The following is a 22,826-nucleotide window of genomic DNA, read 5'->3' as shown; positions in this document are numbered from 1 at the left end:
CGCAGTCAAGGAGTAAGCCAAGGAGTAAAGTGATGAGCGTTGTAAGCGAATCAATGTATGTGTTGCGTGACATATTTGGGATGCTCGGACAGTAGTAGAGTCAAAAGGTCACCAAGGTCACCCAATCAAGTCACCACGAAACTACTCAGTACTTCATTGGTGATCCCATGAAAGTCACTATCCCTAACCCTAACCCTAACCTACATGGAGTACTCACTGTGGGGTCAAAGTCACCCAGCGAGTGAGCGAGTGTTGGTGTACGGGAGGGGTGATTAAAGGTGGGTTCTTTAATTCCGAATGACCATCGAGGAGAACATACAAGCACACGGATACTCCAGTTTCTCAAGGCTCCGAGAGATTTCGAGCTCTGAATATATATAGCACAGGAGGCTAACACTACGTGCCCTGTTGTCAGTTTCGTGTATCAAGGATAAAAAAAATAAGCACGAGAAATGTATTGAATTAGCGGTGCGTAGTTTGTTTCTAAGGTCGAATCAAAGAAGGTTATCAGGCCGAATGTAGATTTAAATAAGATAGTGTTGTGTGACGTCTATCGATTGTTTTTCGAATTACTCGAGTTCGCGATGGCGGGGGTTGACCAAAATACTGTCCTCAAGTTAAAACAGGTTGCATGCGAAGCAATAGATAAAAATGCAAGCGAACTACATGAATTAAACAAACACATCTGGAAGCATCCCGAGGTGGCCTACAAAGAACGAAATGCTCATGAAATCCTAACAAGCTACCTCGCTATAAAAGGATTCGATGTTACGAGGCAATGGACGATGGATACGGCGTTTGGGGCACGTTACGGGATCCCCAAAGGTCCGTGTGTCGGGATTTTCTGCGAATATGACGCCCTTCCTCTTGTAGGGCATGCATGCGGGCATAATCTGATCGCCGAGGCAGGGGTAGCTGCTTCTATAGGTGGGTTTTGCTTCTGCGAGACGTGCTCTTTGTTGAGTTGTTTCCGTTCTTTGTGCCACAATTGAACTACAAAATGTCCGCATTTTTGCGAGTTTTAGTATGCTTAGTGGTATTTTTTGCCTTTTTCTTGTACTTTAGGTAACCGTTAACCAACTTTAGTTGGTGGTACGTGTGTTATTTGTTGTAGGGCATGTGGAGGGTGAGAAGCGCGCACGGGCTGTAGGATAGCAGCAGGCGTAACGATCTCGTTTCACCTAGCCTCCCTTCGACGCCTGCCTAAAAACGCCTGCAATGGAGGCTAGTTTCACCAGGAGTTGTCAAGTTATTTCAGCATTCTTAGGGAGGGATTTTAGACTAGATCAACTATAACTGCACAGAAAACTAAGGAGGTTATTATATTGGAAAGAGTCTTGTTATGTTGAATGGCGCTTTGGGTACATTTCATGTTTGATGACAAATCATAAGCAGCCCAGCCGGAGACGTTGTTGTTTTAACTTCGCTGGAGTCCAGACACTTATTCACAGGCGGTTGTTACGTGCCCTTTTTTTGAAAGGTCGTACAAGTCACGAGTCGTAACAGAGGGGGCTAAATAAAACGAAGTGGTTGTGACAGACAGCCTCCGCCCTCGCTATCCAATAGACCGTGCGTGGTTAATAATACAATATACCCTCTTTCTACAGTTGTAGTAAATATAGTAATGTAGGGAGCTGGGTGGGTGGTCCCCATGGATGGCCGCCAGTGATGCTAAACTCCAACGATGCTCCCCTTTATCTATTGCTATTTCAGGGATCAAAGCGGCTATGGACTCTGTCGAGGAACCTTTAGGTAATCTCCTCGTGGCTGGTACTCCCGCAGAGGAGTCTGGAGGGGGGAAGATACAGATGCTGGACAGTGGATGCTTCTCCGAGGTCGACTTTGCCATGATGGTTCATCCATGCCCGTTTGATGTTCTCCAACACTCGTTTCTTTCTTGTGCTACACTTGAGGTCATCTATAAAGGTAATCATAAAAAAAATGATCCCCTTTCGGGCGAAGTTGGAAAATGGCCCGCTCAACACCGACGGGGAGTCGGCTGCAAGAGTTTTTTTTTTTTTTTTCATTACGCCATCGTTTTCTCGTTCCCAGCGGATCCAGGGCTTCCTATTAGGCATGCTCGGCAGCGGTTTTTGCGGGCGCTTTCAAAGGTGTTTTTCGTGACCGAAGAATGCTTATGGCTTTAAGTTAGGGTCCAATCGGATTCACCGTCACAACCACAGCGTTTCCTTTTTTTTTGGGGGGGGGGGGGGGGGGGGTAGGGGACGTTGTGGTGGTGCCTTCTTTCCTCACAGCCAACCACAGGAATCCTTATTCCCCACTCGAACTTTCCTTCGTCAACTCACAACTCCCTGGTCCACCACAGGCCATGCTGCACACGCAGCAGCTTTCCCTTCGGAGGGAGTCAATGCACTGGACGCCGCCATTATGGCATATAACAATATCAGTACCCTGAGACAGCAAATGAAACCAGCTTGGCGTGTGCACGGCATAATCGTCGAGGGTGGGGTCAAACCAAATATAATACCGGACAGAACAAAGCTTGAGTACTCTGTACGAACCGAAGATGACAAAGACATGGAGACTTTGAAGCACAAAGTGATGGCGTGCTTTGAGGGAGCCGCACAAGCCACAGGTTGGTGAGAGCTCATAAGCCATACATAAGCCGGTGCAGGCACAAGAAATAGACGGGGGACTTTTAGAATGGATGCGTCAAGTCCATATACAGGATTTTATCTTTTAGTTTTAAGTCACTATCTCGATAACTGTAAGGGGTGGCGGACTACTTGTGGTTCAGTTTCGACTTCTCTAATGTCGTTTGGAGTTATCGAGGGTGACCTATATATAGAAACTAGTGAAGCGTTCGAGAGACCATAGGCCGATCTATCCTGTTTAATTAAACTGTAAACTCATTGGCTAAACTTTTCGGATACGACGCGGGCAGAAGTGTTTCAAAAAAACATTTCATGAGTCGTCCACGACATTTCATGTGTTTTTCAGCGACAATTGTTTGTTTGTTGAATTTAAGGATGCAGTCTTGAGACTTCATGGAAGGAGGAATACAAAACAGTCAAACACAACCCTAAACTTGTCCAACTTTACCAAGGCAATGCAGAAAGTCTTGGTGTGAAATTTCTTACCAAGGAGGAGGCAGCCACGTTGGGAAGTGGCTCTACTGACATGGGTAACGTGTCCCAAGTGCTACCCGCCATTCACCCCATGTACGGTATCGAGACAAAGGAGGTGAACCACTCACACGGGTTCACGGCCGCCGCCGGTACCGATGTGGCTCACCAGAAGACTCTGATCGCTGCTAAGGCGATGGCAATGACGACCATTGATGTGATATGTTGTCCTGATACTTTTGCTGAGATGAAGAGGCAATTTGCAAGGAAGTCGTGAAACAAAGCGTTTTAGACATTGTGTGTGTTGTGTTACGTTCAAACGTCGTAATACAAGAATACATATTACGTATTCTCGTATTACGTAGTATCTCTGGAAGCTTTTGCTCTTAGCAAGTAGCTACACTTCTTTGACTAGGTTATCAGGCAACCCTACAAAAAAAAGCGTTCGTACTATCTTTAAAGGACCTTGATGAAGAGCTATTCCTCATCTGCTATTGGTGTGAAAAATCTAGGGGAAAAAAAGGATTTGTATTTTAGGTAAAGAAAACATCAAATCTAACGTACATTAGATTACAAAATCAGTACTTCTCTTGAAATATTCTTCAATATGGCTCTGAGTGAGAGGCAGCCAATCTTCACCAAAAATCTCAGTTTCACAAAATTCACAACACGGTTATAAAATAGCCGGTATACGGCATGTACATTTATTGAACACTATACAACCATCTTAAAATACAACGGTGTAAATTTTGGATGGTGTGTGGTTATATAACAGGGGACTTGTTTTACGAATGTCTTTAATAAACTTATTTTATCTCCCCGCCACTTTCAATGTATAACTGCAAAAAATAAAGCATTCTTCTGATGCCTGACTGGTTGTGACTGAATACACCACGAAGTGTACCTCTACAATATGTCATTTAGACTGCGTAGCAAGAGTTCCGTTGGTTTCTGCATACAGTTCGACCAAGCAAAGAGTTCGACCTCGCGAAACCTTTTCGCTGGCTCACGGTAACGGTTGCTACGCAACCAGTTACAATACTTATTGAATCCAGTCAAACATCGCTTTAAGATACAATTATTACTATGAACCATCACTCCTTATTCACACCAATCTGGGCGGCGCAAACCTGCGAACGCCTCCAGCAAAACATCTTTACAATTAATCCTAAACCAAAACCTTGGCTAAACCCCTAATTGAGGGGTCAAACGGTATCGATAAAAGTGTCTGAGAAATCAAGAAGCACAAGGACCCACAATGCTAATGACAGTAAACTCTACAAGAGTCGAGGTATAATAATGACTATGTACAATGGGTTATGGTCTACGCTGTCATTGCTTGTAATAGCTGGCGCCTTGTGAGGGTGGTTTGCGCGCATAGGATGGTGGGTATGCCACGTGTGAGGGCACGCCCTGGTTCGGCGGCATGAGGTAGGTGGGCTGGCTGATGCGCGTCCCTTGCGGCTGAGAGGGGGTGGGAAGCTGTCCCGGCACAGTGATGAGAGGAGCCAGCAAGGAGGGCTGGCTGTGAGGGTGGTGGTGGTGTTGCTGGTGCAAGGCGAGGTGGTAATCTGGCGGCGGCTGCTGTTGATAGAAAAGATTAGAAAAGATGAGATTGAAATGTTTGCGGTAAATGTATTAGACATATGCAGGCACTTCAATTAGCCGCCGTACTCTTAAATCGGTTCTAAAACTAGCAGCGAACCCACACCCACCACCCCAGCCCACACAACTTATCGTAGAAGTGTGACTGTGAGGGTTATTAATATCGTATCTCAAAGCTTCCAAATCTGACTTACATTCAAACTCTGCCCACTCAAATTAACCGCCACTGCCTTTGCCGACAGTCAAATAACAACATCAAAAGAATGACTGAGTTTTAAGAGCTTATTGCGGGTGAAACAGGAATAGTCGTAAAGTGTAAAATGGTGAGAAATTGCAACCGGTGCATACCTGTGAATGAACCTGGGCGTAGTCAGACACGTGGTTCATCGGTTGCTGTGGTAACGCTAAGCGGGTGGGTGCGATGGGTGTATTGACAAGAATCTTAGACCCACTAGGCTGGCCCTCCTCGTCCTCGATATCCATGGCATCACCTGGTGAGAGGAACAGAAGAAACAAACTGAGCTAAAGTCTAGCAGGGATATGGAAATAAAAGCACTCAAGCAGATGATAATCCTGGTGAGAGGAACATCAGAAACAAACTGAGCTAAAGTCTGGCAGCGAAATATGGAAATGAAAGCACTGGAGCAGATGAGAACTAGTTGACTAAACGCGACCGAAAGGAAACAGGACTACCTATGTCCTTGGGCACTATTTTTTGTCCCTTTTAGTGTTTTGCTTACGTAGTTTGGATCCCGTTAGGCGCAACCGGAAATGGCAATAATGAGTTTTCATTTATTATGACCGTTCTTGTTTCTACGGTTTCTCATTCATTTATTCTTTTGTTATTGGTTACGAAGCAATATTTAAAATAACTATGCGCATAATTTTTTAAAAAAACCTCAAAATACATCAATAGTCGATGTACTTTAGGAAAAACATGAGGCATGAGCGCACGAGTTGAAAAATTAAATCCTTGCCCAGTAACAATTTATTAGACATTCCTCAAATAGTGCCTTACAATGCGCGACAGGAAGGGGCTACCGGAAATTCTCGTCTCTTCTTTCTTTCGTGTTAGTAGAGAATGACAAGAGGGCCCCTTTGAACGAACTGTAGCAAAACCCACATGTTCAGTCGCCCAGTGATCGGCCACTGAAGCAGAACGAGTAAAAACAACAAAGGAAGAAAATGACACGTACGCTTACCAGGCTGCTCCGGTGGGGGTGGGGGTGGGGGAGGCACGCTGGGAGAGTGGGACCCTGTAGACGGGGACCTAGTGCTGTTGCTACCAGGGGATGAGTTAGCATCTGAGGAGGAAAGATAAAGCGCATGTGTTAAGAACAAGGTATTTCATAAAAGATAAGTGCATAATGGAATCTGTTCACAAAGCAAATCTTCGATGGATAAGTGTCTAAGTACTGTAGCATGGTCTAAATTATGATGATTTAGAGGAGAGATTCTTAACTTTAAGAGTTTGAAAAGGGTTTGAAAACATATCAATAAGAATTGATACAAATAAGAATTGTAATTCGGGGCAGAAAAATTGTAGATTTCTATTAACCAGAAAAAATATAAAAATAACAAAATATATTTTAGGAACTACTCCACACAGCTTTAGGGTAACGACTCCTGTCCTTTTTCTATTCTCTCACCTTTCTGAAGTTGTTCTGATATAATTGCTGAGAGCTGCTTGCTGAATTTTGAGATCCCTTCCTGCTTTCTTGTGAGCATCTCTTTGTTCTTCTGAACTAGCTCTAAAGAGGTAGGCACAAAAGTAAATTCCACCATAGTTCCACACCTAGTAAACACACACTAACAAATATCCATGGACCGAAATATATCAATCATATCTAGGTGTCTATATGTAATAAATTTCTGTTACATAAAGGTTTCACTGAACACATGAGAATACCACTGACACTCACGTTTTCTAAGGACAGGATCCACGGTAGCAAGGGACCCAAACTTGGGACTACCAGTCAGCAAGGTTGACGTCGCCGTCAGGCTACTAGAGGAGCGAAAAGAACCTGCAAGAGATAACTACACATAAGGGCCAACCAATAGTCACACTGCTAAGTGAATCCAGTCACCGTTCCATTCAATTACCTACAAAATTTAATTCATTGGTTATCAAATCCAAATTACAAATGATGTCATAGGAACTAAGATGATGGAAATGGTAATTTTTATACATTTTCATAAATAATTTTTAAAGATGCCTTTGAAATCTTTAATCTTGTCAAACAATTTGTTTTTGTTTTGTTTGTTTGATGTCTGGCTCTGGGTTTGATTTAAACAGGCCAACAGAACTCAACGCTCTGTGCAAACAATACCAGAGTTTGGAAACACACATCATTGCCTGGTCTTACTAGGTATCATGTTGATGGATGCTGCAATCATTTACATGACAATTCCTCTGTCTTGTTGATGCTTGTGGCAATGATGGTGCTGTTTACACTCAAGTTGGGTTTCAGGTGATTACAAGAGTGTCATGGTGATAGGCAAGGTCCCTTGCACCTACCATTACTATGGCTATCATCATCGTCTGGACTGACAGGTTCAAGACAAGGCCCATTAGTACTGCTAACTCCACCTGCAGTGGATATCTGGCTCACACCAGTATGGGAGTCCACATTTGAGGTTGACATGTTTTGTAAAGGGCTACTTGAAGTTCCCTTAAGGGGTGTGCTGGAGGGTGTGGAAGAAGGTGACAGGCTACTGTTGACGACTGAAGGGGCTGTGGTGGACCTTGGGCTGTCACCAGATAGACGCTGCTGGGACCTTTTGCGATACTCAAGCAAAGAAACCTACGAACAACAACAACTGGTGAGAAAGAGTAGAAAAGGACAATGGAAGCAGAACTGTTACCTTAATGTTTTTAAGATGAAATTATATATAAATTAGGCATCTAGGAAGGATAGATACTCTATATCTGTCTCAACCTTTAGGTTAAGATAATTGAAAGATCATATTTCCTTCAGACACATTATAACAAAATAACCATCAAAAACATAGCATAGTGTAAAATTAAACCTTTACAGAGTTGAAGATAATTCAATGCAAGCAAATTTTTCCCAATAAACCCTATAGTTGCTGAAATTAAAACATGGCAAGAACGTTTTTGCCAGTAAACTCTATAGTTGCTGAAACAAAAAAAATGGCAAGCAAATTTTTCCCAATAAACCCTATAGTTGTTGAAATAAAAAAAAAAATGACAAGCAAATTTTTCCCAATAAATCCTATAGTTGTTGAAATAAAAAAATGGCAAGCAAATTTTCCCCAATAAACCCTATAGTTGTTGAAATAAAAATAAAGCCGCTGACAGCCCCCTTAAAATAAAATTATGTTCTGTTTCAAAGGAAATCCGTCATGTGAGCAAGGGAATAAAAGACAGTATAACAAAAATATTACCTTTTTCTTTCCAGGGGTAGAATTTTGCATATCAGTGGTACTGCTAACAGATGCCGACACCAGACTAGTAATAACACTTAGTGGCTGGTGGTGGGACACAGTGACAGGATGCAACCCAGTGACACCCGTAATGACACTAGTCGCTATAGAGGTAGGTGACGCCAAGGAGCTCCCAGCTGGACTCACTATTCTCGGTTCACTGGGCCTTCTGTGATAGCTCGCATTAATAGTCAAGGGCTGGTAATCCGAAATAGCCCTTTTCTCAAGTTCAGATCTTGGAGAGGGTTGCTCTGGTGAGATATCAGCTGTTACAAGAGGTGTCCTTAACTCAGGCTTCGCATCCACATGTATCTGGTCTGTCCGCGTGTCTAATTGTCTAGAATAAGTGCCAAGTAATGACTGTGAATAGTTTCCCGGTTCACAGACTGATACTGCTAAGTTTGTTTGGTGTTCACTTGGTGTTAAATCATGTACCAAAGACTGCTTTTCTTCCGGTAATGCCACAGATGTTATGACGCTTGGTGCAGTAATAACCAAAGTACTTATATTTGGTGGAGAAGACAAGAGTTCACTAGAAGGACAATCTGAGGGTCGATTCGACACATGATTGACTGTTGGTGCAGTTGAAAAGCTGATAGTAGATGCCAGAGATGATGTTGTTGAACACATATCTGTGACTGGGGTGTCCTGAAAAGTCTTGAGATGTCTCTTCTTCAATGGCAAGGGCTCTAAAAAATAGACCCAAGATATTAGTTGTAGTGCAGAAGGGTTTATGTCTCAAGGATAGAGGGTACAGGTATGACAAAATGGAATCAACAATGGCCCCCTATTTATGTCAAGATACCTTAAAGCCATAGAATATAAACTGTTTCCACAATGTTGCACGTGCATTCAAAATGCCACAGACTTGAGGGCCACTGCTGATCTTAAATAACAAGTGGACTTTACAGATGAAGCTATAGAAAATACTGTCAGAGTGCTTTGTTCACAGAGTTTTGGGGGCACATTCCCTTTCATTCGCATTTTGGATCAGCTGTGGCCCGCCAGTTTGCTGCATTTTGGATGCGCGTGCAACATCATGAAACTGTCTGTTAACAAAGCTTTATTTTCTGGATAAATAGGATAACATTAATACACAGGGACCCTGCACTCATTAACATGTTTTTAATCATATAGATATACAAAAATCAAACAAAACATTCTTTTATCATGACTTTGAAAACTGCCTTTAAAAATGGGGGGGAGGGGGGTAGTTTTGCACACACTTGGACAGCTTTTAATGTTGTTGAACTTTTTGGGCAGAATGCATTGCAATATTTTGTTAGATTATGTACCCTTAATTGTTCTTGTGCTGCTCTTGCTACCACTGATTGGTGAAACAGGAACCCTTTGCTTTAAGCCATTTGGTGGTTTGTTTTCTGGCATATTGTACCCATATAAGAACTGACATAACCAGCGCTGCAAATACCAAGACATTACAATTATAAATGGGAAGCAAGTCATTGGCCAGCACCACTTCTGAGTGATGCTGTTGGGATGGTGTTTATCAATTTAAAGAATTATAAGTTTCAATAAGATAATTTGTTTGTAAGAACATTAACCTTTTTGAGGGAGCAGTACAGCGGACTAGATCTGGATGCTTGCGGACCATGCAAGACCGCAGAGAGTGGGCTCCCAGGTGCCGGCCCAGGACTCCGCCCACTGGACACTAGTGGTGGGTAGCCATTCATCACGCTCTCAGAACAGGTAGGTGATGCTACAGTGAAAAGGAGTCGTTAGTGGGCCACTATATTCTCCTTATTCAATAATATTACACAGTAGTTGTCAAAGTAGTTGTCAAATCAAACATGATCTATGGTATCACAATAAATATATGCTCTCATTAAGATGGCAAAGCAAAATAACTGTTAGATCACTCCAATTGGTAAAACATATCACTAGAAAAAAAGTATCATCACCTTGACTGTCAAAGATATACTAGACAACTTCTAATCATAATTGGAAGGGGAGAAATCCCTTACCTGATGTTGATGGACATGGACTAGGAGTGTTGCTTTCGCTGCTAGCAACACTACTAAACTCAGCAAGTCGACCAGCAAGGGACATAAACCTATGGTCATCCATGGAGGAACCACCCATCTCGTCCACCATACCACCATCAGCCTCCTCATCCATGGCAATGTCGCTGTTGCTGCTTGCAATGCTTGGTGTTGGCTTGGTTTCAGTTTCACTTTCCCGTGGACTGCAAGGAGAGCTTAGACAGGATGTAGCATTTGATTCTCCTCCTTCTGTCTTGATAATAAGTTTAAGAGGATGGCCATGGCTGTCATCCTTCATCTGAAACAACAAAAAACTTTCAATCAATGAAACAAAGCAAATGAATCAAGATTAAACAAGACCTTAACAAATTGGCAAGACAAGATCACTACTATACCAGTTCTCCTAGCAGAATCACATTCTAGTATGGTATCCCTCCACTTTTTACTGGCTGTGGTTTACACATACAGACAAAATACCATACAACACACACCTTCGTCTTGGGGAAACGGAAATTTCTACTGGGGGATGTTGAGGGTGTGACAGAAGTTGCTTCTTCAGGAATAGTTGAGACGGTCTTAGGTGTTGTGGGTGTTGATGCAGAGCTGCTAGCTTCATCTGCAGAGTGAGGCTCGGATGAACAACTCGACATTCTTGGGCGTTTTTTCTTCATTGCAGACCCACCGTTGGACCTTCGCTTATGATTCATTCGCTTAGAGATTTTTGGACCTATACTCCTTTGCAAGATCTTTCCTTCTTCAGATGGAGTCCTTGTTATAAGTCTATGGTCTTTTGTTGGCTGTTGCCTTTTCTTTTCTTTCTTTTCCATTTTCTCTATTTGCTTTACTAAGGCTTCAAGTTTCCTTTCTTCTCTGCTGAGCTTTTTGTGCTGGCTCTCACCCTCGAGGGATCGATCTGGGTTGTTTTCAATGTCTGAATCACTGTCCCCCTGTGAAGGAGAATATCAAATTAAATAACAATTTAAGAATAGATGTTAGTTATTCCTCCAGGGAAAATATGGTATGGAATGGTGGAACAATCACCCTTAAGTACTGTCGCCCCTTCATAGTTAAGTACAAATGCCCAACTCAAAGAACAATTCACCCTACATTAGAAATGTTCGTCTTTTGAAGCAGGAAAGTCATGAAGAAGCATATATTCTTGTCCACGGTAGTTATTTGGATAAAAAAGAATACTGCTGTTATCGGGCCAGCTTTTAGTGGTTAATAACCAGAATAAACATGGTAGAGAAATAAAACTTACACTAAAAGAGTGCTGAAATGATGTTCTATCTTTATTAGGGATTTAGATGGGTCTGTTGATTTAGATACAAGTTAACAACACAATTTAGATGAAGCATTCTTCGATAAGATTCTTGTTTGTTTCTGAAGAAATTGGTAGAAGAATACTGCTGTAATCGGACCAACTTTACATCATTGAGAAACAATTCCTTCACTAAAAGAGAGAGTTTTATTCCTTTCTTTGTTTCTAGGTACAAAGTTATTTTTTTATAACCGCAAAAATTTTGTTTCGATCACTAAACAAAAATAAATATTGACTTTGAAATGAACCCTTCCAAAAACTGGTCTCAGATGGAAAATATATATAATCAGCTGTTGGGAATATATTCTTTGAGTAGAACACTTAAAAATGGTGGACATCTTGGCATTCTCTAAATGTCTAGGTTCTAAAACATGAATGCCTTTCAACTTGATACTAGTACATTTTTTTTACTTTTTTAACTTACATGGAAGCTATTGTGGCCAGGCAGGGCCATTCGGAGAGGTGACATCTTATTATGGTGGTGGTGTCCAGAGTTACTGCTATCGTCAGCAGTTGGTAATGGTGCTGAGAACTGCTGGTGCAGCTTGTCTTGTGAATTGTGGTTAGGCTGCTGGCATCGGAGGTTAAACTTGACAACAGCACAGGTGTCCTGGGAGCAGGCACATGTCAGGTGACTCTTGTACTCGTGCAAAGAGTGCTCAAATGGTATTGTAATCTCTGCCCCCTTGGGCAGCGGACAAAGAGAGAATAAAGCCAGGCACAGCTTTCCATTAGAGAAGAAATGACGCACCTGGAATAGGTAGTGAAGAAGAAAATATCAGGCAAATTCTAGAAAACTAAAGCTGAGATTTTTTCCAAGACTTCCAAAACTTGTTCCTACCTCTGCATTAGGAGAACAAGACCTCCTAACAAAGCGTGCATCATTTCCGAAAGTACGAGCATCTACACACAAGCACAGATGGTCCAGCTTGTCATAAAATAGCACATGAGGACTGTACCTAAAAAAAAATGGGTCGTTACATTGACACAACATGCAATTGATACAAAATGGTAGAACAGCAGTCCAGTATGTACATTGCATGTCCTTTTAAATGCACACCTTTTGAAGAATTGATTTTCCTTTTCAAAATTAGAACCAAGCATCATTCTGCCTTTGCATTTAATGAGGAACTGGTTTTTGTTCAAATCTTCAGTAGTTACAAGACCCTAGAGAAACATAAAAAACTGGTTAGCCAATAAATTCTAAAAATAGGAAAAAACAGCCATAATTTAGTCTTTTATTCTTCTGGGAAAGGTGGAGGAGGAAAAGGTTTCGTGTGACTACGTAATTTAGCTATGTACAATGTATCTTCAAACCTTGTTATTCCTTTGGACGTCCACAACTTCACAAAACTGCACATTCCCCTCTGGTACTGACACACCATTGGTGGAGTCATCCTTGACACTTAGCACCAGGTCTTCAAGCTCTTTACTATAAATGTTTTCTACTGCCTCTTCATAGTCTTCGTAAGCATAGTTGTTGTCCCAGGCCATGTTGGTGTCCTCATCAACAGGTAAAAAGTTTGGTGACCTCTGCTTGGGGTGCTAGAAAATGAAAAGATGTTAAGAAAAAAAAATATATATATATATCACATGCAAAATCATTAAGGACAAAGTAAAAAGCTAGCAGGAGAAAAAGATATTAATTCTATAGCTTTGTTTGACTTTCGTTTTAATACAAAGGAAGGTTGTACTTTGAAACCTTAAGGAAAAAAAGACAGGTGAGTTATTCAATTAGAAATAATATACACAAACCTTTCTTCGCTTATTCATCTTGTCCTTTTCCTTGTCCACCTAGAGAATCAAATATAAAGATTTAGAATCACAAAATACACCACCAAATGGTTCCAGAGACCCAAACTATACCTTATTCTTGCCTACAGTTCTCTTTCTCTTCTGACGGCTGACTTTTGCTGTGAGAGTTATTCTGGTTGGGGTGTTGGAGACAGCAGTATAGGTGGTATTCTGTCCCTCCTCCTCACTGTCATCATCGTCTTCATCATCATCTAAAAAAAACAGGTATCAATGGTTGAAGCACCTTGTGACTAAAGACAAGACTGTTGCCAGCTTAAAATCCAACCAGACAAACTTGATTTACAGTACTTCCTCCCTACATACCACTCATTTCTTGTCGTTTCCTGGATTGTATAGCTTTAGCAAGTTCCTTGTTCAAAGGTCTGTTGAGATAAATAAAACAATGTTTGATTAAAAAAGGAAGGAAGAAAATAGCTCTAATCTTGAGCTATTGGTAACTTACAGCATGAGAATGCAGGTAATATTGAACTAGTTCATTGTTGACACTTGTTATCACGTGTTAAGGTAGTTGAGCTAGCTGGCTTTGTTTTATGATCGTACCTTGGGTCACACTGTTCACATAGGTAGTTATCCGGCACTGCTTTTGAACTTATACCCATGCACTCAATATGCTGCCAGACACTACAAAACAACACAATATGATAAAACATCAACTCAGCATGATAAGAACGATGACGTCAAAGTTGTCTTGTCTATCTGAGCTCGAGCAGATGGAAGAAGGAAACTAAGAAAAGTTTAGTTGTCCAAAAGATGAAACAATCATTTGGAAATTTTGAAATTCAGGATATGACAGGCAGAGGGTCATTTGTCTGACAGCGTGCAAGGTTCTGGTGTGTCTACACATAAGTGTGGCACTAACCTGCACTTGTCGCAGCAGATCATGTATCCATCATCATGATTGTACCCGCTGTAGAACACAGAGATGTGGTCAGTTGAATGTAACAAGTGTGAGAGACAGGCTTAACACAAACAACATACCAAATGCAACGAGTGATGCCGCTGTCCCCCTCTTCCTCGTTGCCAGTGTCAACGTCTTCGGGAATGGGGCTGCATGAGTCAGGCGGGGTCATAGGTGGGGGTTGACCATAATTGTGATCCTGAGAAGATAACAGGCTTGCTGTCAATACATACAGGCAAACATGTGACTTTATTGGTTAAAAAAAGTCAGCTCATTTTATTTTTGAAACCAAATATAAATCATTAAGGAGCTTTAGATGAATAAACACTCATCAAGGCTAAAATTAGTGGTTGTGTGTGAATACAGAGTTGTAAACTATCAGAACAAATGGTTGTTAATTAACATATGATTTTCCTCCCAGCTTCATCAAGTCTCTTCAGCTTCATCAGGTCTCTAATTCAAAGTCCTCAACACCAGGTGGATTGAAAAGTAATTTATTCAAATTAAATAATAATTTTGAGGATCTAAAGGCTTATACCAGACCTTGTCGCATCACATGATGGCTATAAATATTCATCATGATAAGATCATGCATAAACAAAAAGATGATGCAAGAGGACTGACCACACTGCCTAGGAAATCTTTTCTACTTGTCTAGACCACTTCATAAAATCTTAATCAACAGAATGAACTGAGACACATTCACCTATAACAGCAGACAGAAATATTACAAAACAGAAATATTAGTCTACAACATGCTTAGACATTTCACCAGGGGCTATATAATGGGCACATGACAATCAGAGGAGCAAAAATCATGCTGGTTTTGCTGTATGTTTAATTGAAGATTGGTAAAGCCATAAGACTGAAAGTCTATGGGAAAAATTATGCTGTGAATGTCATTTAAGGCTTGGTATGAGTTTAATCCTACATGGCTAGGCTGTTTGTCTAAGCAGGAATAATCATGGGAGTACACTCAGGACATGCTAGTTCATACTAGTTCTTCATAACAACTAAACCTTATTGGATGCTGTATGCAAATACTGCTTGAGATCACAGGCTTAATTTATTACCAAAATGCATATTAGTTGACCACATCATCAAAGTATTCAGATGATATGATGTGTTTAGGTTACCAACAAGATCAGTTTCTAAACAAAAAAGACAATAAGGAATTCAAGGGTATAGATTATATATTACTAGTTCAAAATTATATTTGTTTTGAGTAAAGTAATCACCATAAATAAAGAATTTTAGAAGCAAAGCATTCAGCAAAGCAAAGCATCTTAAGACTCATGAAACCCAGAATTCAACAAGCATAGCCATTGGCTCCTGTAGTGACCAAGTAATCACTTGTGATAAAATGCAGTGTGGAAGCTCAGTCATTGAAAAAATGGACTACTAAATATTTTACAACTAACAACAGACATGTATTAGGTGCATAAAAGATGCTAAAGCTCATGCTTCATTCAGTGTCATGACCCACGAAGAGTTATATTAGATACGCGCAGTCTGATTGGCCAAGATTACAATGAATGCTTGGATGAGTCATCCCTTTTTTGTGCTTGAATAAAAACAAGCATAAACTGATAGAACAATAAATCAATCCCTTAGGGAAAAACTCTGCTGTGAAATTTCCAACCATTCATAAGAACTAATTCTACAAAAGAGAGCTTTATTGACCTTGAGAAAGAGTGGCTTTTATGTGGCTCAAAAGAAAGCTTGCTTTTTGTGAATTGTTTGCTTCGGTTGATTGGTTACACAGAAATGAATTTAGGAATTCTGCATGACAGTTTACAGAGTAGAACAAGTGCTGGCAAATGCATCAGTCAGAACAAGTGCTGGCAAATGCATCAGTCAGAACACTAAGCAATAATTTGAGCTGGGCTGAAATTCAGGGCACTCCTCCAAGTTCCCAATACATTATCTAAACATATTACTTGTCATTGCCATAGTGATGTAAACATTCAAAAATAGAATAACAAGTTGTAATATTATAAATTTGTACAATGCAGCATGGCAATTGGGCAAGCAAATAGAATAAATATGGAGACTCTTGAAAAACAGATCATAGAGGTGTGATAAGTACTTCCGGTCACTGTTATCATATATGTGCAAAGATGGCATGGCGAGCAAGTTACATGCAAGTAATGCTGGTTTTCACTTTTCTGTAGCTAACCTCAGTTGAGACGTCACTCACCAGGTAGGGTATGTGATGACGGGGCTGTACAACACTTGGCATTCTCCCTGCATTTGAAGATTCTCCGGGGTCTGGGCTGCTAAAGAGAGATTTCCAAAAATTATTCTCACAAAGGGCCCAAACCACAGCATGACAGGCACAGAATTCAAGAGAAAAATGTAAACAGTGATTGTCCACCCACAGAAACAGTAAAAATCTTAGGGACTTTGATACTTAGCAAAACTAGAATGTCAATAAACCTAGTGCAATAACATTATTTTGCTCATAACAAAATATATAAAGTTGACAGCAACATAGTAGTTTAGGTTAAGAAAGTGTTCATTATGCTTTTTATTTTATATCATTTTACCCATGTGGTCCAAGAGAAATGTTCTGTGCATATGTAACAAAGGGAATGTGAAACAATTATAAAAGGCTGCAGCCTTAAGATTGACCTCTATTGGGCAAAATTCCAAGTTGCAGACCTTGATCTCATACCAGTCATTATTTTGTCTAGTTGGATGAATTTGATACACCCCAGTAATTTAAGATGCTTAAACTAGGAAACATGAAGCAAAATCAAGCCAAAACAGAAAGAAGACAAAAGAATGAATAATGTCATCCTTCAATACAATCTCTAGTTACTATGGGAAAATATATATATATTTGTACTTATGGTAGAGCTGATTTCAACAGGGGTTATCCACAGATCTGAACTTTGCACCAAGCAACATTTCTTACTGGATCACTAATTCAAATTTCTTACATAGACTCACTCACTCAAATGTACTGAGCCAAGAGAGCAAAAATGAATAATGGAAAGCTAGCTACACATTATATTGAGTGCAAATAATTTGTAAATCAAATCCTGCTTTTCAACAGCAAATTGTAAACAAAAAAAGGATGAAAGTAAAGGGTGAAAAATTCATTATAAAAAATCCATGAAATGACATGCTTAAACAGTGCCAGACATAATTTTGTGGGATAATAAACATTCTCTGGTGGCTTAAATACAGATTTCAAAGGGGAAGTGAGACAGGGGAGATGTGATGAAAAAAAGCTATCAAACAGCTCTTTTTCATTTACTAGAGCAAGAAATACTAGCAATTTTTCAAAGATTATAAGAAGTACAAATAAACAGCCCATACAGTATTTTCTTATCGAAAGTAACAATGATGGGAACAAACAATGTTAATAAAGGTTACAGAGGCTTCCACATCTATTTTGGTGAAATGTGTTCCCTTATTTATCAGTAACAGAATTCTGAGTGACACTTTTTTTCAAGTCATAAAAACTGTTTTATTTGGACTACGGTGTCTTCTTTATATAAGATGTTTCTTGATAAGGGCAGGAATCGCTTGGAAGCATACTTACTCCGTGCCTGCTGTCATGAGTGAACATTTGCCAATAAATGCAATATTTAGAAGGTACTAGAAAGGATGGGGTCACTCAAGGGCAGACCATAATAGTCCCCCATCATATCAGCTGCCACCAAAATGGATCCCCAGCACAAGCTTGCCACAAAACCTAGCGAGCAAATAACATGAACGTGGGTAAGTCAGAGCTAAAATAACCCCAGGGAACAAGTAATGGTTTACACGGCTTACGCATACAGTGACAACATAGAAAATTACAGAAATTCTATATGTGAAGGGCAAAGCAAGCTTGGATGACAGAGAGTCGTTCATAGATGCTTATGAGATATTTGAATGCCAGAAATGACCGATTCGGTTCTTTTAATGATCATGAAAGTTCACTAGTTGTATTTTTTAATGAGGATCACTAGACTGCATGGAAGTTCAATCATTCATTGCTGCAATCAGCCTGTAGATATGAAGACACAAGGCATATATATATCCGTGGATGTCACATTAAAAATTTATTTTGAAATATTGGTATTGTTTTGAAGATGAAGGGAATACCGGACTATTCGTTTGCAGTGAAAGTGTTTGGTAAGGCAAAGTCTTTAAATTACATTTCTAATTCAACCATCAACCAGGTAGTTTGGGAGCTGATATTCTAAATGCAAAACATCGAAGTAATTAAAAACAAGGTCTTTGTAATGAGAAGAAATAATAACAGCTTCACATAAAATAAGCGGAGAAGGCAGGGTCGAATTTCCCGTTGTCATTGCCAAACGCGATCAGTTCCGTGCCTTAATTTAAGTTTCAAAGATTAAAATAAAAAAAAATACTCGTGGATAAAAGCTTGCGATAAGCCTTGCGAAGAAGGAGATCGAAATGTGTTTTAATCAGCACATAGTCCTAGGCAACTATCACATGTGGAAACCAAATATAAGTGCATTTCAACCAATAACCTTGGCTAACCGAAATCCCTAGTTATGGTTGAAATGCGAGTGAAATAAGTTTGGTGGGCCTTCCATGATACCACACTGCGAAATACAAGAAGCTTTCATTTATGAAATCATTGGGTTTTGCATCGCGTACTTTACAAGTAATATCCGCAAGAAATAGTAAACAACTGAGATGTTTGTTGCTTCGATCTCTCGTTTCCCGATGTATTCGAAAATTCTTTCCGATAACACATTGTTAGATTTCAAAAGGGACAAACCAAGCAGGAATGTGTGCGCAATTGAGGGTAACAAAAATACAAGGGTTTTTTTAATTCCACAGAGGATTTGGTCTGGAACGAAATGAATACGACAGCGATGAATACCCATCGCAAAAATCAACAGCTTCGTTTCCATCTCAATATTAACGAAGAGTTGGTTCGAGATTGTAGTAAGTTTTAGGGTGTAACCATCAAAATTTTGCCAGTGTCATAGAAGATATTATTACCGAGGCAAAAACGAAATGAGAGAGTTTTCGGGGGCTAAAGGGCATGTCATACGACATGTGGCAGTAATTGAAAACCCTAGTAGGGCTCTACAGAAAGCATCTCACGAATTTACTACCCAAACATGAATATCAACGCGATTTAAGAGCAGTTTCTCGAATGGAGTCTCTTGTTATTCGTGTTTTTTTTTCAAGATTCAGTATGTTTTTTTTTTCAACATGCAAAGCTGTGGGCTGATTCGCTTCCTGTTGTATTCACACAACACAATCACAAAGGAAACACACAAAAGCCTCGAAAGACCACGCTGCCGTGGCCAACACGTTCGCCAAACACTTCCCTTCTCCTAGAATCATTTATTCAGCCTCAGATCATAGTTTTCGAAGAAGCGAAAGTACTTATGGGGGGAACTGAGTTTCGATAGCGAAACCACTCTCGCTAGCTGCCATGTGCGAACTTTCCATACATTAATGATAGCGGACGAGAAACGCAGAGACAAACACGACAGATGGCGACTAGAGAACCCTGAAAGCGACTAATCACAACACTGCAAGACACTCGCCATTAATTCCGCAACTATAACCCTAAAAGCCTCCTTTAAAATGGACACGATAATCATACCACTACAGCTTAATTTCGCGACACAACCTCCGACAAAAAAACGCACGGTATTCTTGAATGTAGATTTTTGGTGTAGAATCGATTGATAACTTAATTTGAACAAGGGAATCATCGACTAGAAGAGAAATCATTGCCTATCTGGATAGAACAAGGGACAAATTACAAGCAGAAGATTGGGGAGCTATGTTAATACGTAAGAGAATATAGTATTTTGTGTCGAGAGGTTCGTTTTAAAGGCCCGCCCCAGCTACTGAGATGAATTCGTTCGTAAGACAGTTTATCCGACAGCGTAGACCCCACCAAATAAAATATACATAACAAGGGAACTTCCCACGCTAAAATTACGACATTGTATGTCAAGGCCGTAAAGATCTGGCTAGAAATCGAGTAAATGTTCAATCGTATGGTAGTGGGGTGTCGGATTTCACTTTGTGGATCGACCAACTTTATCAAAACAACATGGCGAACGGACACATGGGAAATACGCTGGGATAAAATAGAAAGGCAGTAGAGTAAGAAACAATCTTCATAATGATAACAATCACCACAGAATAGATTAATACAAAAATGTGCAATAAATCCAATTTCTTTGACGGCTAAAAGCGAGGGAAATATTTTAAAAAACAAAGCGTTTCAACCAGATATGTGGCGAGATGTCGAGTGCCAAGTACACGTTTTTTACGATGTAGAAAAAGTTAAAATAAAGATTAAATAAAAGCTCTGGGTTATGGATGATAATCTTCTAGAGAATACATCGTGGATATAGGTGAACTCCCTATTACACAGATACATAGTTCCTAGTCTCCGGTCTTGCTAAAATAACATTGGAAATTCGTAAATTTAGATGCTCGCTTTGAACTCCGACTTAGAAAGGGTCTATAGTGAAATACAAGATCACATTTTCATTAAACTGAAAGGAAAAACACCGTTCTTTTCTACCATTACTTTATTACGAGTATTACGAGTAAGCTCAACGCATATGTCGATTTTCTCGTCATCGTAAGAGGTTGTACCCTCGTCAAAGCGAATTGTTTTTCTCTGAATTCTGCGCTGAAGCAAAGCAAATATCCAGAGAAAACACTCAGGGAAATCATATAAAAGGGTCAGGGAGTGTGATTTGCTTAAAATTATTGAGTGTTTTTCTCACAAGTTTAGGTGGAAAGGTTTTGAAAATAGACCAAAGTTTGCCAGTCTCCCAGTCATAAACACACATTAAATGTTAACAACATCGCAGAATATGGAATTTATCAGTTTAAATACAGGATTTTAGAGGCTAAATATGTCGACCAATTACCATGAGACGTGTTTTTTTAGTACAGAATTGGTGGGAAAATGGTGAACCTACCTTGGAAGGTCGCACGATGCTCTAGTAAGTTTGCTAACAGTCATCTAAACCCTGGCTAACACCACACAAATCCACCCCGATATCTCCACGTAGATATCCACCAACGAAACAATATATATATTCAATGCTTCTATGATGCTTGCCACTTGCTAAATGATTGCGTTTTGCCGCGAAAGGAGTTGTTTACCAGCTTATTTTGGCTTACGAAATTCCCTTACTTTTCGCCATTTGCTCGACCAACGAACAGGAAACAAGGCATAAGAGCGCATGCGTGTTAGGAAGGCATCACGTGATACAATAATACACTTGCGTACGTCACACGAGGGCATAACACAGAGCGTGGCAGGCCGCGTTAGTCGTAATCTACAACTAGGAGGGATGGAAGGCTACACTAAAGCGCCTACCACAACTAGGTTAAAAAAATTACCGCTAAGCTGTGCTAAACTTCAAGTCAGCGTTTGATACTAAAGATAATTTACAATCGCTATTCAATTCATTCATTTCAAAGCAACCGCATCGTCGTCATTCAAGCGAAACATAACGACGGGAAATTCAAGTCTTTTTAAAGTTATAAATGTATCGTAGAAATACAATCAAAATAAGACGAGGTTTGCTCGAAATGTAAATATTCCACAAGTATCTTATAGGGAAACTGAATACCTTATCCAAGATTTATTTTGTCCACATGCAAATATGTCCTTCGCTTTTGTCAAGACCATGACAAAGCAAAAATAACGTGTCACAAATAATGCATGGCACATACATTTTCAGAACAGGTAAAATGCCGCGTGACAAGCGCTACACGCTTCATAAATTAAAAGAACCGAGCGTTGGTTTATCGTACAGGAAAACAACCTTCATTTTGATGAGACTACGAGCATAAATCCTGTCGCATACAGCACGCGTGAAGGATTTTAGACAATAAAGGTGTGATATTTCCCAATATCCGGCAAACCGGTTTTTCCTGTTTTCATCGTGTTATCAACACAAAGCACGATTTGTTCAAGATAAAAAATTTCGTTTCTCTGGTCCAAAACTCGGCTCTATGTTAGTACGGACACGGTCCCAACAGCGCTTTCCCTCACAGCCATAATTAAACATTGCTACATAGCGAATGTCTCATCAATATACACGAGATCTCCCTCCAAAAGAATTTGTACACTGCTCAGAGCTCCATCTATCATAATTGACGTTCGGGTACTCAAATCCCTCGGAAATAATGGTTATTCCTGATAATTTTCATTTTCCAAGTAAACACCACTCATTTCTGAAGCTTCTACGGGTATTATCCGTTCCTTGTGCAATAAAGGTGGCAATCGATTCCTCTTGATTCGTTTTCCTTCATGTTTGGCAATTAGAAATTCCCTGCCAGGTTATCAAACACACGGGAGCGCATCAACCTTTCTTCGTTCATTATGCAAATCCCGGCATGCAACACGGGCAGCTTGTATAGACCTCATTCGCGCGCGTAAAATTCAGACGCGCGCGAAGTGAACAGAATTATGATATAAAATCCCTAGTATCTAATTTTTTTATGTTTAAAAAGAAGAAAGCTTGTCACCATCTTTATATTTCCCACATTATAAAAAGCAACAGAATCTTTGCCTAGATAAAATTACTTTTCAGCATTATTTTTAATATAACTAAGCTTGAATATTTGCATTAAATGCTTTTTTTTCCAATGTTTTTTTTAAATATGGACGCAAAGGCCATGAT

The 22,826-nt window shown here is 40.1% G+C and overlaps 2 protein-coding genes and 1 long non-coding RNA gene across 6 annotated transcripts; 2 read left to right on the top strand and 1 right to left on the bottom strand.

Annotated features, from left to right (window-relative positions):
- The first annotated feature begins 55 nt into the window (after positions 1–55).
- Positions 56–3,951, top strand: LOC5517401 (peptidase M20 domain-containing protein 2). The gene is made up of 4 exons (XM_001637354.3): positions 56–927; positions 1,714–1,926; positions 2,327–2,596; positions 2,990–3,951. Exons 1-4 carry the CDS (start codon positions 585–587, stop codon positions 3,361–3,363), a joined length of 1,200 nt encoding a protein of 399 aa, XP_001637404.1. The 5' UTR covers positions 56–584; the 3' UTR covers positions 3,364–3,951.
- On the bottom strand, positions 3,763–22,542 carry LOC5517467 (inactive histone-lysine N-methyltransferase 2E). Of its 4 annotated transcripts, none has more exons than XM_032361857.2 (24): positions 21,111–22,542; positions 17,726–17,878; positions 16,373–16,448; positions 14,253–14,371; positions 14,134–14,181; positions 13,815–13,895; positions 13,578–13,636; positions 13,326–13,465; positions 13,215–13,253; positions 12,777–13,004; positions 12,520–12,626; positions 12,301–12,418; positions 11,884–12,210; positions 10,630–11,085; positions 10,121–10,436; positions 9,701–9,855; positions 9,434–9,557; positions 8,100–8,827; positions 7,210–7,495; positions 6,614–6,715; positions 6,341–6,442; positions 5,888–5,995; positions 5,040–5,182; positions 3,763–4,670 (listed from the first exon to the last, which is right to left on the bottom strand). In XM_032361857.2, the coding sequence occupies exons 2-24, from the start codon at positions 17,740–17,742 to the stop codon at positions 4,419–4,421; spliced, it is 4,131 nt and encodes a 1,376-aa protein (XP_032217748.1). In that variant the 5' UTR covers positions 17,743–17,878; positions 21,111–22,542; the 3' UTR covers positions 3,763–4,418. The 4 variants fall into 4 exon arrangements, with proteins under 4 accessions (XP_032217748.1, XP_032217747.1, XP_032217744.1 ...); XM_032361856.2 differs by having other exon boundaries at positions 16,373–16,451; positions 21,111–22,541; XM_032361853.2 differs by lacking the exon at positions 17,726–17,878 and having other exon boundaries at positions 16,373–16,451.
- Positions 14,471–20,482, top strand: LOC116601169. Its single transcript, XR_004289928.2, has 2 exons — positions 14,471–16,248; positions 16,347–20,482. It is a non-coding gene; the product is annotated as an uncharacterized LOC116601169 (long non-coding RNA).
- Positions 22,543–22,826: the final 284 nt, after the last annotated feature.

Source organism: Nematostella vectensis, chromosome 1, assembly GCF_932526225.1.
Source record: "Nematostella vectensis chromosome 1, jaNemVect1.1, whole genome shotgun sequence".
NCBI classification, from domain to species: Eukaryota; Metazoa; Cnidaria; class Anthozoa; order Actiniaria; family Edwardsiidae; genus Nematostella; species Nematostella vectensis.
Note: the sequence above shows the minus strand (reverse complement) of the source record. Positions and strands in the feature narration are given on the sequence as shown.

Excerpts from the sequence above, each read along its gene's own strand:
- LOC5517401 (XM_001637354.3), top strand. The coding sequence starts at position 585 with ATGGCGGGGGTTGACCAAAATACTGTCCTCAAGTTAAAACAGGTTGCA. Across the intron at positions 928-1,713 it reads AGGGGTAGCTGCTTCTATAG|GGATCAAAGCGGCTATGGAC; the intron begins GTGGGTTTTGCT and ends TTGCTATTTCAG. Across the intron at positions 1,927-2,326 it reads ACTTGAGGTCATCTATAAAG|GCCATGCTGCACACGCAGCA; the intron begins GTAATCATAAAA and ends GGTCCACCACAG.
- LOC5517467 (XM_032361853.2), bottom strand. The coding sequence starts at position 21,154 with ATGACTGTTAGCAAACTTACTAGAGCATCGTGCGACCTTCCAAG. Across the intron at positions 12,211-12,300 it reads CTTGTTCTCCTAATGCAGAG|GTGCGTCATTTCTTCTCTAA; the intron begins GTAGGAACAAGT and ends TACCTATTCCAG. Across the intron at positions 5,996-6,340 it reads ATCAGAACAACTTCAGAAAG|ATGCTAACTCATCCCCTGGT; the intron begins GTGAGAGAATAG and ends TTTCCTCCTCAG.